The 15,017-nt window shown below is 38.0% G+C and overlaps 1 protein-coding gene across 1 annotated transcript in view; it reads right to left on the bottom strand.

Moving 5' to 3' along the window:
* The window catches only part of Lyst (lysosomal trafficking regulator), a 144,170-nt gene that overhangs the window by 71,024 nt on the left and 58,129 nt on the right, over positions 1-15,017 (bottom strand). Inside the window, exons 17-22 of the mRNA XM_042685962.1 lie at positions 12,810-13,055; positions 10,341-10,514; positions 8,587-8,736; positions 5,159-5,296; positions 3,740-3,938; positions 1,274-1,405 (exon numbers count right to left, since the gene is read on the bottom strand). Coding sequence (XP_042541896.1) covers positions 1,274-1,405; positions 3,740-3,938; positions 5,159-5,296; positions 8,587-8,736; positions 10,341-10,514; positions 12,810-13,055 — 1,039 coding nt within the window. The remainder of the gene's footprint in view (positions 1-1,273; positions 1,406-3,739; positions 3,939-5,158; positions 5,297-8,586; positions 8,737-10,340; positions 10,515-12,809; positions 13,056-15,017) is intronic.

The following is a 15,017-nucleotide window of genomic DNA, read 5'->3' as shown; positions in this document are numbered from 1 at the left end:
TTTTTCCAGCTATCTCTTGATTCTGGCTGAAGGGATAAAGCTGAAAAAAGACTCTGCTCACTGTGGATGGAGATGGGAGGGAGGGAATGGGAGAGAATGATGGAACAGATGACACTATACAAAAGAAAATGTACTCATTACCTGACTCATATAAATGTAACCCCTCTGTACATCGCTTCTATAACAATAAAGTAAAATTTAAAAAAGATTCTGTTCAAATCATATAGCAAAATAGGGGCATGACGTATTACAAAATGTTTCAGACAGCTGGGCACTGGTGGCTTCTGCCTATAATCCTAGCTACTCAGGAGGCTGAGATCTGAGGATCACAGTTCAAAGCCAGATGGGGAAATACAGTCCACGAGACTTATCTCCAATAAATTACTCAGAAAAAGCCAGTATTATGACTCAAGTGGAGCTCAAAGGTAGCTTTGAGTATGAAGAGGCTCAAGGATACACCTGAGTTCAAGCCCCAGGACCAGCACCAAAAAAATGTTTCAAACAGACATTTCTGATAAAATATCAAATAAAAAATACTAAAACAAAGCCTTAAGATGTTAAAATAAATACACCAAAGAACTGAAACACTTTAGAAGGAAAGCACAATTAGAGGTTAGTACTCAGACATTTAGTCCTATTTTTCCACATCTCTACACTGCACTACTTCATCATAGTGGAGCTATAGAAGCCTAGGTTGGGCTGACAGTAAAAGCCATACTCCAGCACAGCAGAGCCTGTCAGCAAGGGAAAGGGCATATGGCCAGTTCACAGCTAGAAAACCTGCATCTATTTCTTTTTTGTTTCTCTGAAAGCAGAGATAAAGTGGTCTGTTAAGAGAAATTAATAAAATAGAAAAGTGTTGTACGTTTAAAGCCTTGAATATATACATCACAGAAAACAAATGCATTCCAAATAGAAATGATAGAGCAGCATTAAAATATGGTTGCAGTTTTCAGGAGGACAAAGATAGCTATCTGTGAGCCAGGACAAGCAAATGCTACCTAAGTTGGGTATGGAGAGCAGAGGTAAAGAGAACTGAGGACAGTAATGAAATCAGAAAGACAAGAGGCCAGGCAGAGTGGTTCATGACTGTAATCCCAGCTACCTGGGAGGTAGAGATCAGGAAGACTGTGGTTCCAGTTTTAAGTTTAATATTCCATATATTTAGTTTGGACATCAGATTATATTGTATTGCTAAAATATGTACAGGTTAATTATCTTTGACTATTCAGAAGCAAATCCAGGATTATACTTTCATTGCTGCTACTGTTACCTTCAGATGGGGAAGCAGTAAAACCAGATGGGCTAACCACCAGAAACCCAGGGCTGGCAAGGGATCTCCCTCCACTGCTGGAGTGTCTCAAGTACATAATTGACTGGACTTTTTCCTGAAAGATCTTGCCATCTAAAATAAAAAATGTTTTTGAAACAGCAAAAAAATTTGAAAGATAAACAAAAAATATAGTTTAATCATTACATTTTGACAACCGGATGTTCAAAGAGAAACAAAATACGGCTAGCTTCAGACTGCACAGCGCACTTAATGTGAGTCCTCACACCAAGCAGTTTCTTATGATACATTTTGTTGTGGTCAATTATTCCTGGTTCCCTCCATTCCTATATAGGGTGGGGCCACCTGGACCCCAGGTCTCCTCTACATTCTTGACACGAGTCAGCAGGTTCTACTGACTTCACTTCGGTTTCTGAAATTGCTCCCCTCAGAGTGATATAATACAGCTGTTTGATCTTGGTTACTGTCAGAGACTTCTAAACGGCGTCTTGGTGGACATCTGCCACTTTAAAGTCCTTAAAGCTACTGAATTCTCTTCACTGAATGTCAACTCCGCCTTAAAACTCTGCCTCTTACCCCCTCAGCAACTTGGGCAAACTCCCAGCTTCTTATCTACAAGGCTGCCCATGATCTGTGCGTCTCTCTCCAGCTTGTTTTTCCACATTACGTTTCAGCTTGAACTCTTATCAAGCCCTCTCCTCCACTGTAATATGTCCTTCCTTTGGGCAGGTATGGCCTCCTGCAGGGAATCTCACCTTAACCCTCACCCTACTCTGTGCCTCTAGAAAACAGAATACTGATTTCCACATCCCTGTGCTTTTAACACTATGGCTTTCACTGTGCTGCAATCATCTGCTTAGATCTTTTTCCCCATACTTGGCTAGAAGCCTCTTAATGGAGGGAACCATATTTTACTCATTTTTGTAACTATCTTGCATAAGCACTTTACCACTAAATGCACTGAACATAAATGAGGTCATGCTGTCTGATTTCATTTGGACTTTTCTTGTTGTTTTATCATTTTATCCATTCATTACATATCCTAAAATAGCTATTGTACCAGCTGCTTTGAATTTTAAACTTACTAGCTTTCCCATATGTTCACTGTTGATTGCTTAATTACCACATTAGACTTTCCTAGTAATATGATAAAAACTGAATTTTCCATCTTTCTCTGGTACTGTCTTTGATGTTACTGTCCTCTCTAGGTAATAATGCTAACAGTTCTATCCTTAGCTTCTACTTCTATCTACTACTTATTAGTAGTCCCATCTATTTTCAGAGCTTCTGTGTGGGTACCTGCCCCATGTTATAAGCCTTCCTTCCATCTGCCTGCTACCTGATTATGCCAGGGCATTCAAATGAAGCATGTATCACAAAACCAGTCAGTATCCTCTTCCCTAACATCATAGAGCCATCCCATTTTAAGCTCATTTCTCCATTTATTTCTTCTTTCCAGTTCCACTGCTACTGCGCCCAAATTTTATTATTTAATGTCTCCTACTAATGATATAACTGGTCTACTCTGGTGTCACTACTGAATCCTACAGTAATAATTTACTTAGATCATAGTCCTTTGTTTAAAAATAAACAAGCAAACCAACACAACCCCTTCAAAGACTCTGGAATATAAGTACATACTCTCTAGCCTTATATTCAAGGACTCATATAATAAATTCATAGGAGAGAAAAAGAAAAGAGGGCTGGGAAGTTGGCTCAGTGGTAGAGCGCTTGCCTTGCATGCCTGAGACTCTGGGTTCGATTCCTCAGCACCACGTAAGCAAAAAGAAAAAAGCTGGAAGTGGTGCTGTGGCTCAAGTGGTAGAGCGCTAGCCTTGAGCTGAAGAGCTGAGGGACAGTGCCCAGGCCCAGAGTTCAGGCCCCATGACCGGACCCCCCCCCCAAAAAAAAAAAAAAAAAAAGAAAGAAAAAGAAAAGAAAGATGGTTTCAAACTATACTTACGATGTTATTTCTCAATATTATTTTATAGACCCCCATACTTAGGTAAAATACATTATTTCTTATTTGGTCTATTTTTCCTTCCCTTTAGGCCATTCTCTTTGCCTGAAATGCTAGTTCTTCAAGCTACCTACTGGAATCTGCCTAAATTCTTCAATGACCACACAGATACCATATAGCCTAATGTTCTGATGAAGCACTCTCCCCAAGGAGAACTCATTTGCCTTCTGTATCCATTAAATACTTACCTCACATTGTTTTGGTCAGCTATTTGAATGTATGAGTCCCTTCTCTTTTCGGTTGGTAAGCTCACTGGAGGCACAGATGTGCATGATTTACCTTTAAACCCTCTGCCTGACCCCACCTAGTATGTAATCAGGGCAATTTCTAACACAAGAAGGCCATTACATTAGTATCACAACAAATTTAGATGTGGAAAGAATAAGACAACAGTAGAGACAAGATCCAACAAAAGTAATTATACCTACCTATGTGCAAAGAAAAGTAGAAGTTTGTGGGGTTGTGGCAAACGTAAGTATTAGTGGGAGGGTGAACTGCTAAAAGGAAATTGAAGATAACTGTCAATAATTCCAAATCCGGAGGAGATCCAAGGACTTCTGCAATAATTTTCACAAATGATCTACAAACCTCTCGGGGCATGGATGTAAGCTGCCCCTCTTTGTGTTCCTAAAAACAAAAAACAAACATCAAACTGTCTTTAGATTTAAAGAGAACTATTGACCATTTAACTGTCAACCATTCATTTAAACATATATTCTTTTTAAGATAGAATTCTGCTTGTTTACTACTCTAGGTTGACTCTATTTGCTATTGAGTTGCTCTTTCTCAGCTTGAATAACCTGACCATTAAAAGTTCACTAAAACTGATGGCATTTGCATTCTAGCCCATTTAACTTTGCTAAACCGAAACAAAGTTATAGTATATTACTTACATGCATGAACTACAAAAACCAAAGAGCCTAGGTTTGCATTATAACTCCTTCACTCGCCTTCTGTATGATGTTAGGGGTATCATATAGTATTTCCAAGCCTCACTTTTTATAACATATAACTATTTAATAAGATTGTTTTGAGGATTAAATGACACCAACTCATAAAGATTGAGCATTCCTTATCCAAAATGTGTGGGATTAGAAGTTTCAGATTTCATAGATTTAGAACATTTCATAGACTTTATAACTAAGCATCCATAAGTAAAAAATCAGAACTGTTTCAAACTTTGAAAATTTTGAGTGCATGAACTGTAAAAGGTCAGTTACTGTTAGTGAATTCTCACTATGCCACATGACTATCACTTCCTCTTCTACCACTGCTGCTATGGAGCTAGAAGTGGGATTTTTCTGATAGAACACTAGTCATACTAATGTAATGTGCTCTTTCTCACATGGTTCTCTAAGGAGTCTGATCTCTCATTTCAAGAATACAGGACTCACAATCTTTCTGCCTCAGCCTCCGTAGCACTGGGATCCTAGGTGTGTCCCACCATGCCTGGCTCAAAACCACTATATTATATTTTAGTTTTTCAAGTTTCTAATTTTAAAATAGACTTCCAAATAACAGTTATTGAAACACCAATATGTACTTTCAAGTTGATTAAGACTTATCAACTATAGTTGGTTTCAAGCAGTTACATCACATATAAAATTATTATATTCCAACATAAAGAAACATCTCAGAAATTTAGTAGTTGTTCTTGTGTAATTTGAGGTAGGAAAGGTAACAGTGTTATCAAGAAGCAAGAGTTAGAAGACCAAGCGTAAATAAGATGAAAAAGAGGAAAAAAATTCCATGAAGAATGCTGCAAAGACTGCTTGTCCATAGAACTGAATTAGTAAACAGAAACAACTGCAGTACACCTCTCCCAGGTAAAGTTGTGTGGCAAGTACCTGCAAAACCTGACAGGTCAGTAGGAAGCGATGAACCACTTGAGCTTTCAGTAGCTGCTTAATATTAAAGTGCTGCTGCGGGTGCTCAACCCGAATGAGGACTTCTAGTGCAGCTAGCAGAGTTTCCCACACTCCTTGCTGAGAAAAGAAACACACCAATTAACACACAACTACTGAAAACCATGCTACAGACTTTTTAGACTTGCAATGTAACACTCTTACAATGGATAAATATTCAGTATCAAACATTAAATTTATTTGAGAAAAGTCAACCTTGAAATTTATTCCCTAACTACTATTTCTTTTTATAGTTGGTCATGGGGCTTGAACTCTGGGCTTGGGTGCTGTCCCTCAGCTCTTCAGCTCAAGGCAAGTGCTCTACTACTTGAGCCACAGCACCACTTCTGGTTTTCTAGTGGTTTAGTGGAGATAAGAGTTTCATGAACTTTCCTGCCCAAGATGGCTTTGAACCCTGATCCTCAGATCTCAGCGTCCTGAGTTGCATGAGTCACTGGCGATCAGCTCTATTTTTTGTATTAATGAGTCCTTTCTAAATATTTTGTATTAAATCATTAGATCTAGTACTGCAATATTATATTAAGTGATTTAGTGCATTATTCTATCTATGCCATTTATACTTATGCCCTATATAAATATTTTCAAAAGGTGAATTATCTTGAGGTACATATCCCAATTAAAGAAATGTATCACCAATGTAATTGTTTTTTAATAATTTGTTCAGAGTAGTGTTACTAAAAATACATAAATTACAACACTAAGTCACATATACACAGAATTTTACCAAATGATTTCAGAACCAATTCTGCATTTTTAGATTAACCACAGAATTTTTTGAACAATTGCAAACTGCAAAGAAAGTATCATTTGAAGGTCAATCAGTTAAATTATCCATATTACTAGAGAAAAAGAGCTCTGACATAGATAACTAATATTAAAAGATCATCTTCACTTCATCTTATTACCCTGAATGGCCTTTCAACAAGCTGTTAACCAAACACAAAACTACCTGGCATGGATTACAGTTCTTACTATTTCTCGTCACTATCTGACAGTAATGAACAATGAAAAGCCACCAGGATATATATGTGTATGTATATGTGCATAGACACATAAAACCATTACAAAATATATATATTATATACAAATATATATACACAAATATATGTGCATATGCATACATACATATATCACTACTCTAACCAAAGCCTCTCTCTTCAAAAGATAGAACCAAGATGACCTAAAAGAAGACAGGCATTGGGCTGGGAATGTGGTTCAGTGGTAGAGTGCTTGCCTAGCATGCATGAAGCCCCAGGTATGGTTCTTCAGTACCACATATACAGAAAAAACCAGAAGTGGCACTGTGGCTTAAGTGGTAGAGCACTACCTTGATCCCATAGAGGCTCAGGGACAGAGCCCAGGCCCTGAGTTCAAGCACCAGGACTGGCAAAGAAAAAAAAACAAAAGACAGGCATTGATGGTTCGTGACTGTATTTCTACCTACTCAGAAGGCTGAGATGTGAGGAATTGGTTCAAAGTCAGCTCAGTCTTCCAGACTCTCTTTTAAATTAACCAGCAAAATGCTGGACTAGAGGCATAGCTCAAGTGATAGAGCACCAACCATGAGTGGAAAAAGCTGAGCAAGAGCTCCAGAGTTCTGACTTTAATACTGGAATAAAATGAAATAAAACAACAAAAAGACCATTCAGTAGCTGGAAGATTGGAGCCCAAGTTTGAACACTTGATTCAGATCTGACAGTACCAAAATAATAAACTGTGACACATGAACAAACAATGAACAAACTAAATTTAGTTTAAAAATAATTAGCTGGGCACTGGTGGCTCATGTCTATAATACCAGCTACTCAAGAGGCTGCTTTCACTGTATTTGATGTCGTATAATTTGTGGAGGGGAAGGGGAAAAACAAGTCGTTTAAATAAGGTTACAGGTGGACCCATTGCAACAATGAGCAGTACAAGTTGTTATGTTGAAAACGAACTTTACAACTTTGGTGGGTAGGAGGGCGGGAGAAGTATGGGAAGGGATGGGAAAGGGAAACAAAGGAGGAGGCTACAATGCTTGATAAGAAATGTACTCATTATCTTGCCCATGTAATTGTAACCCCTCTGTACAGTATTTTCACAATAAAAAATAAATAAAAATTTAAAAAAGACCATTCAGTAGCTGGAAGATTGGAAGCCCAAGTTTGAACACTTGATTCAGGTCTGACAGTACCAAAATAATAAAACTGTGACACATGAACAAACAATGAGCAAAAAACCCAAACAACAAAATTTAGCTTAAAAATAATTAGCTGGGCACTGGTGGCTCATGTCTATAATCCCAGCTACTCAAGAGGCTGAGATCTAAGTATAAGCAGTTCAGAGTTAGTCCAGACAGAAAAGTCCACTAGTCTCTTATCTCCAGTTAACCCTCTAAAGGCTGGAAGTGAAGCTGTAGCTCAAGCAGTAGAATATTAGCCTTGAATGAAAAAGCCAAGGAAGAGCTCCCAGGCATTTCAGTCCAAGCCCCACTAAAGCCGACACCCACAAAATTAATTAGAGAAGAAAACCCTAATTTCAAATTCATATTAGTGTATGTACGTTTCATCACTTCTGAATTCAAACAACCTCAAATTTGCTTGCTTTTTGGAAATACTAAAAAGTTCAACATTTAGTTAGCTCTTCTAATCTCCAACTGCGCATAGAGTTTATTACATATTTATACTGCCTTTGATCTAACTTGTTTACATTTGCCATCCCTGTGTTATTTTCTGTCTCTATAATATTAAAAATATTTTGATCTGAAATAATTTTAGATCTGAAAGCAAATATTTATTCAGAATGAGAAATTCCAAGATCATAAATGTTTTAAAAGGACAAAAGTCATCAAGAACACAAAATACAAAAAGGCAGTTTAGTTACTTGACACTCCTTTTTAATATTTTTATAAAGTTCTGGGTCAAACTCTTTAGTTGCCTTTTTAGATAGAAACAGTTTAATAATATAATTTTCCATAAGAAGAAAAGAAAAACAATTCTCTTTCCTCTAGTATATTACTACTAATTTTTTTTATTAATGATAGATTTAAGTAATTAAAATTTTTGTTTTACAACTTGTTGGTACTTATAAATTTTTAATGACTACTGCCAAATTTGGGAATAATCTATTTTTAATTGAATTTTCAATAATTCTTGGATAACATTGTTATATTTTAAATAATTCTAGACATTCTAGTTTTTTGCAAAAGCCACCTGGTGGACCAGACCAAAAGATTTCTGGAGGTAAAGGTTGGTGATGGCTGTGCAAATTGTGAATGCACCTAGTACTTCTGAATTATACGCTTGCAGATTCTGTGCTGTGTAGACTCTCCTACAAAAATATCAGAAAGAAAAGCAAAGATGACATGCCTTTGCTTTACTCCACATTTTCCAGTCAAGCAACAATTGCTCTAATAGCTGAACATCTTGGATAATAGCATTTGACTCAACATCCAACTTAAATTCTCCATTTTCAGTGATGTGGATGATGTCTTCACCGCAGCAGCCTTCCAGAAGGGTCTGTGGAAATTAGTATTAATGTAAAATGCAGTAATAACTGATTAAACAACTATTTCAGCAAAATATTAAGCTTTCAGTCCTAGCACTATAACATTCTATTCAAAGGAAAACTAATACATGATTCAACTTACATACAGCAGCTTTATTTTGCAAAACAACTCAAATAAATAAAATATCCTAAACTTTCAAATATTTGAAAATGATTACTTAGTTCCAAACATAGTGTGAAACAATCCACACTTTATTCTTACTTTTTTATTTTTGCAATGCTGGGGATTGAACCCCATGTCTTGACTATACTAGGCAAGCACTCTACCACTGAGCTATATCCTCCTCTTTTTCTGAGTCCCAGACCTTGTATCAGACTTTGATCTCTCTCTCTCTCTCTCTCTCTCTCTCTCTCTCTCTCTCTCTCTCACTTTCTCTCTCTCTCTGAAAACAACATAAACCACAATATTTCCAGGTTGGGAAGAATGTGAAATACTTCCCAAGCTTTAGATGTTTAATCCTACTGACATCCCTGTGAGATACAAACTATTACTAAAGGCTTCCTTTTAGCGATATGGAAGCTGATAACCAGATAGCTGAATTTAGGCTTTGCTCCTCCTCTCCCCTTTCTCTCTCTCTCTCGACATATATATATATATATATATATATATATATATATATATATTTTTTTTTTTTTTGGTGTTGGGCTGGGGCTTGAACTTGGAATTCAGGGCTTGGGCATTGTCCCTGGGCTTTTTTTTTTTTTTTGCTCAAAGATAGTGCTCCACTACTTGAACCACATCTTCACTTTTAGCTTCTTTTGGGCAATTAACTGGAGATACGAGTCTCACAGACTTTCCTGCTCAGTCTGGCTTTGAATCACAATCTTCAGGTCTCAGCTTCCTGAGTAGCAGGATTACAGCCATGAGCCACCAGCACCTGGCTGTCCTTAGTTTTGTTTTGTTTTTTTTTGTTTTTGTTTTTTTGAGACAAGGTCTCATTATGTAGCTCAAACTAGCTTGAACTATGTAATTTAGGCTAGCCTTGAACTGGTAATCCTGTGATGTCCATCTCAAGTGCTGGGATTATGGGCAATACACCACTATATCTGACTATTATTTTAAAATTCAGTTAATCAACTATTAGCAGTAAGAATTCATGCCACAAAGTTGGGATCTTAATCCTTTAAGAGGTGGGTGGAGACAAGAGTAGAAGATTCATCTTTTGCTTTTACAGCTATTAAATACTTTCACAGTGCTGTTAATTTCTCAAATATTTGACAACTATGACAGGATGCCAGCAAAGACTGATGTGGATGTCAGTAACTTAAAAAGTAACTACAGAAGCACTACAACATGCTGTCTACAACAGGTGGGCAGGCCTGAGGACACCCATGTTCTATCCAGACCTCAAATGTTTTGAGTCCAGAGAAAAACATACGTATTTAAAGAGGCAAAGAATCAGGGGAATAACTCGGTTTGATTAAATATACACTAGTAGTGAGTTTCCTTCATTTTCTGTAGAAGTACTAAAACATAAACTGTTTCTGGAAGAGTTTGATATAAGGTAAGAACAACTGCATAGAAACCATGAGAATACACTTAATGAGGGCTTACCTTCAAAATTCGAAAGCCAACAATGCACTTCTGTTTGATTAACACCTGATGAATCATAGAAAGGCCATTACAATTTTCTAGTTCATGTACTCTCTGTTGACTGTATCTAATTAGAGACAGCATCACTTGCAGTGCTAATGCTTGAGTTTCTTCATAGCCACTTAGTTCAACAACCTAAAAGCAAAAGTGGAAATAATTTTCTCCTAATCTGTCAAGAGTAAAACCTTAACCATTGTATCATATTAAACTATTAGTTTCTGCAACCTTTTTATTTGTGTGCTGGTCCCCTTGAACTCAGGGCCTGGGCACTGTCCCTGAGCATTTTTGCTCAAGGCTAGCTCTCTACCACTTGAGCCGTAACTCCATTTTTTGCTTTTTTAGTAGTTAATTGAAGATAAGAGTCTCAGCTGGCTTATAACTGCAATCTTCAGATCTCAGCCTCCTGAATATGTAGGATTACAGGTGTGGGCCACCATCTGAACACTTATTTTTAATGCTCACACTATAACTATTTAAGAATTGTGAATAAACAAAACTGAAAGACAGGCATAAATTCTATGTGTGTTAGTCTTTCAAATATTCTATAAATGAAGTAAAACAACTGTAACAACCTAAAAAGCATTTTATTCTTAGTGATCTGAAATGTGAGCAGAATGTCCCATGTTTTCAATGGTCAGGAAGGAAACAGGCTCTGCCATCAAGTGTTGTGGAGATAGAAAGAGGCAAGATGCTTGTCCTCTTGGGAACTCCAGTCTAGCAAACAGGTAAATCGAATAAAAGCCACATACTGTGCCTTGCACTTCAAATCCACCACTTCAGACATCAGCTGTGTGTAAGAAACAGACTTATAACTGTGATAAAAAGGTAAACATGACGACAAGAACATATAACCTACTTCTGACCCCTCTGCTCTGCTGTTTTGAGATGGCTACACAGATAGAAGCTGGGCTGGAAGGAGACCCCAACTCTGCGGAGAGAGCAGGAATGAAGGGTGGTGGGTGGGGCATAGCCAGGGGAAGGTAAAGGTCTCCTGGAGCTCAGGGCATAGCTAAGGAGGGCTTCCTCTGACTGTAGATCACACTCAAAGAGGTAGGTTTTGCAGGTTAGAATTTTAAGGAAACTGAGTTCTATTTTTATTTTTTATTTATTTATTTTATTTTTCTTGCCAGTCCTGGGGCTTGAACTCAGGGCCTAGGTGCTGTCCATGAGCCTCTGCCCTCAAGGCTAGCGTTCTACCACTTGAGCCACAGCACCACTTCCAGCCTTTTCTAAGTAGTTAATTGGAGGTAAATGTCTCATGGACTTTCCTGCCTAGGCTGGCTTCTCAGCTGCTCTGAATAGCTAGAGGTATGAGCCACCAGCTCCTAGCTTAAATTCTATTTTGGTACAGAAGTGGATGGCTATTCCGTATCTAAGTTTAAAGTGTGAAAACATACTTTAAACAAACTTTAAAAGTCTTATTGGTAGTTCATAAATGTGTCAACAATATTAATCTAACCATTTCCTCCATCACCCAGTGTGTAACAGTAATCGTAACAAAATCATATTCAATACATAGGCGAAAGAAGAGAAATCAAGGATATACATTTTGAATTTATACACTAGTATAAAAGGAGACCAAAAAATATCTATGAGGTATTAAATGTGGGGCATTCACTTTTAAAACAGGAGTGGAACATCCATGAACTAGATAATAGATCAGAAGTAAAGTATAAAAAGAAGAAGAGGCAAGAAAGACAGAATTCCAAGTACGGGGCAAAGCTAGCAAGAACACCTAATGACAGATTCATACACCTCCTAACTACAAAACCCATTTCAAAGGGGATTCCATTACAGAAAACTAGTCAGTTATAGAGAGACTAGGCACGTTAGACTTGGGATAAACAAAGATGGCATTCTGAGGATGAAGTGTCAAGATTGCTTTTGGGTGGAAGAAACAGGGACTCGAGGAAGTTGAAATTATGTGCCATATGTGTGCCCCTGTTACAGATTTCAGCAATCCTTGAAATAGTCAATATGCAATAACTGATTGTTCACTGTGTTGGGGAAGATGGCATTCCTATCTTCAAATAACTAAAAAGCCTTTTTTAAATGGTACTTAAAGCCTTTACCATTTTTGAGTATTTCTTCTCTTTAAAAAAGAAAAAAAACACAAATTCAAACAAATTATTTTTCCACCGCTGACTGCCGTTTTATTTCCCCCATGCATTGGGAAGCTTAAGGAACAAATGCATTTCTTTCATATTACTACAGTAACAACAATTTTTTTCTTTCCAAAGGCAATTTAAAATCACATCATTTAATAGTTATATGTTTTAATCACCTTTGTGAATAATAGAAATTTCTAAAATCTTAAACCATCTGTGGCAGAAGGCTCAATATCATCTTTATTTTATGACTTTTGTCTTCAAAGTCTAATACTATAGCTTTTTTCATAATCCCCAAGTAATCTGAAATGAGGATACTTACCCTAGCAAAGAGAAATACAAATGTACCCACTCCACCGATCTCATGCAGGATGCCCTGGATAGTCTGGCACTTGGTAGGCTGGAGGGTCTTCAGCTGAGAAGGTTCTAGTAAGATACTCTGGACTTCTTTTGAGCTGAAGGGTCTTTGAGAAAGCTGGGCTTTCACTTGACCTTTGAGTCTAATCACTGGCTCATAGATTGTGTACTGAGCAGGGCAGTAAGTTGTATACACAACTGAAAGACTTTCCTAAAAGACAAATATTTTCCTTCAGTAACAACACAAGGCTTAAAAGGTGAGCTACCGGCTAGCAAATAAATACTTGAAAATGAAGATATCAAACTACTTTTGTCTTTGTTTTTATTTTTATGTATGTCTGTCTGTCTGTATGTATGTATGTATGTATATATGTATGTATTTTTTGTCGGTCATGGGGTTTGAACTCTGGGCTTGGGCGCTGTACTTGTGCTCTTCAGCTCAAGGCGAGTGCTCTACCGCTTGAGCCACAGCACTACTTCCGGTTTTCTAGCAGTTTATTGGAGATAAAGAGGCTCACGAACTTTCCTGCCCGGGCTGGCTTTGAACCTCGATCCTCATATCTCAGCCTCCTGAGTAGCTAGGATTACAGGCATGAGCCACCGGCGCCCGGCTTGTCTTTGTTTTTAAAAGATGACATCTACACTAAAAAGGACACACAAGAAGCAAGGGGCTATTTCCCATTAAAGGAAATGATCAGCTTCATTGAGCTGTGACTAATAAAGGAAAGGTGAGTAGGGCCCAGCTTTGATCAGTTCAGAATATACATAAAATCATACTTAACATTACTACTAGTTACAGCTAGGTCTTCTGCCATACTCATTGTATACTAGGTACCATTCTAAACGAAAACACAGGAACTTGCCAGATGTTGGTGGCTCATGCCTGTTATTCTACCTACTCAGGAGGCTGAGATCTGAGGACAATAGTTCAAAGCCAGCCCAGGCAGGAAAGTCCATGAGACTTATCTCCAATTAACCACCAAAAAAGCTGGAAGTGGGGCTGTGACTCAAGTGGTAGAGCACTAGCATTGAGAGAGAAAAACCAACAACTCAGGAGCAGAACCTAGGTCCTAAGTTCAGGACTGGAACACACACAAAAAAAGGAGAAGAAAGAAGAGGAGGAGGGGGGAGAGAGGAGGAGGGGGGGGGGAGGAGGGGGGAGGAGGAGGAGGGCTGGAAGAAGAAAAGACAGGAACACAGGAACTCTGCATTTGTTTACTCACATTCTTGGCTGTGGTTTGCTCAGAGGCTGGCTATCCATTTAGAAGTGAATGCAAACTAGATCTTTCTATTTTCATAAAACTCCAAACTGCCAGCACAATAAAATAAAACTAAGCAGACCTCGCTCTCCTATGCAGAAAGCAGTTTCAATCAGCATCTAATCTGGCTCCCCCTTAAGCATCTCTGAAATATTTTAGAAGATAAATTAGGGGTCAGGTAAGTCATAATTATAATTCCAGCTACTTGGGAGGCAAAGCTAGAAGGTCTATTGGCTTTGCAGTTTAAGGCTAGCCTAAGCAGAAATTTGGCAAGATCCCACATTAAAGAATAAAAGAAGCATGGTGGGGCATGCTTGTAAGTGCCAGCTATGAGGGACAATGAGGTAGGAAGAACACAACTTATATTTTCTGGAACAATGTAATATTTTTCATGACAACAAAACAAATCAGAAAGGAAGATAAGACTATTTCTGGAACAAACAATTTTTTGTGGTGTGTAAGCTTGGTGCCTCAGTACCCCTGAAGCAGAAGTTCTCAAGGTACGGCTCCGAACCAGTTGTGCCTGCATCATCCAGGAGTTTATTATAAAGGTAATTCTTGGGCCACATTTGAGATCTACCCAAGTAGAAATTTTGGCATGGCGGTGTATGTTAAAACAAACCCTCATAGTGATGTGGCTGGAGACTCAAGCTGAAACCATTTCCCTAAGCATGCTGTCTCAGTAAGGGGCACTGGAGAAGATGTCATCTGGCCATAGCAGGGCCTATGTACTACAGACCACCTGGCATCCCTAGCCCCTGACAAGTGGCAGCTACTACTCCTCACATTCCTTAGGGAGAAAAGGAACATATACTTAATAAAAGAATGATATATCTAATCTCAGGTCTTTAGGTTCTGCAGTTAGTAAGTAGATATCTACTTGGATTTCTTTTCTCTTTCTTCATCATGTGTGT

This window comes from Dipodomys spectabilis, unplaced genomic scaffold (assembly GCF_019054845.1).
Source record: "Dipodomys spectabilis isolate Male_0828 unplaced genomic scaffold, ASM1905484v1 ptg000096l, whole genome shotgun sequence".
NCBI lineage: Eukaryota > Metazoa > Chordata > Mammalia > Rodentia > Heteromyidae > Dipodomys > Dipodomys spectabilis.
Note: the sequence above shows the minus strand (reverse complement) of the source record. Positions and strands in the feature narration are given on the sequence as shown.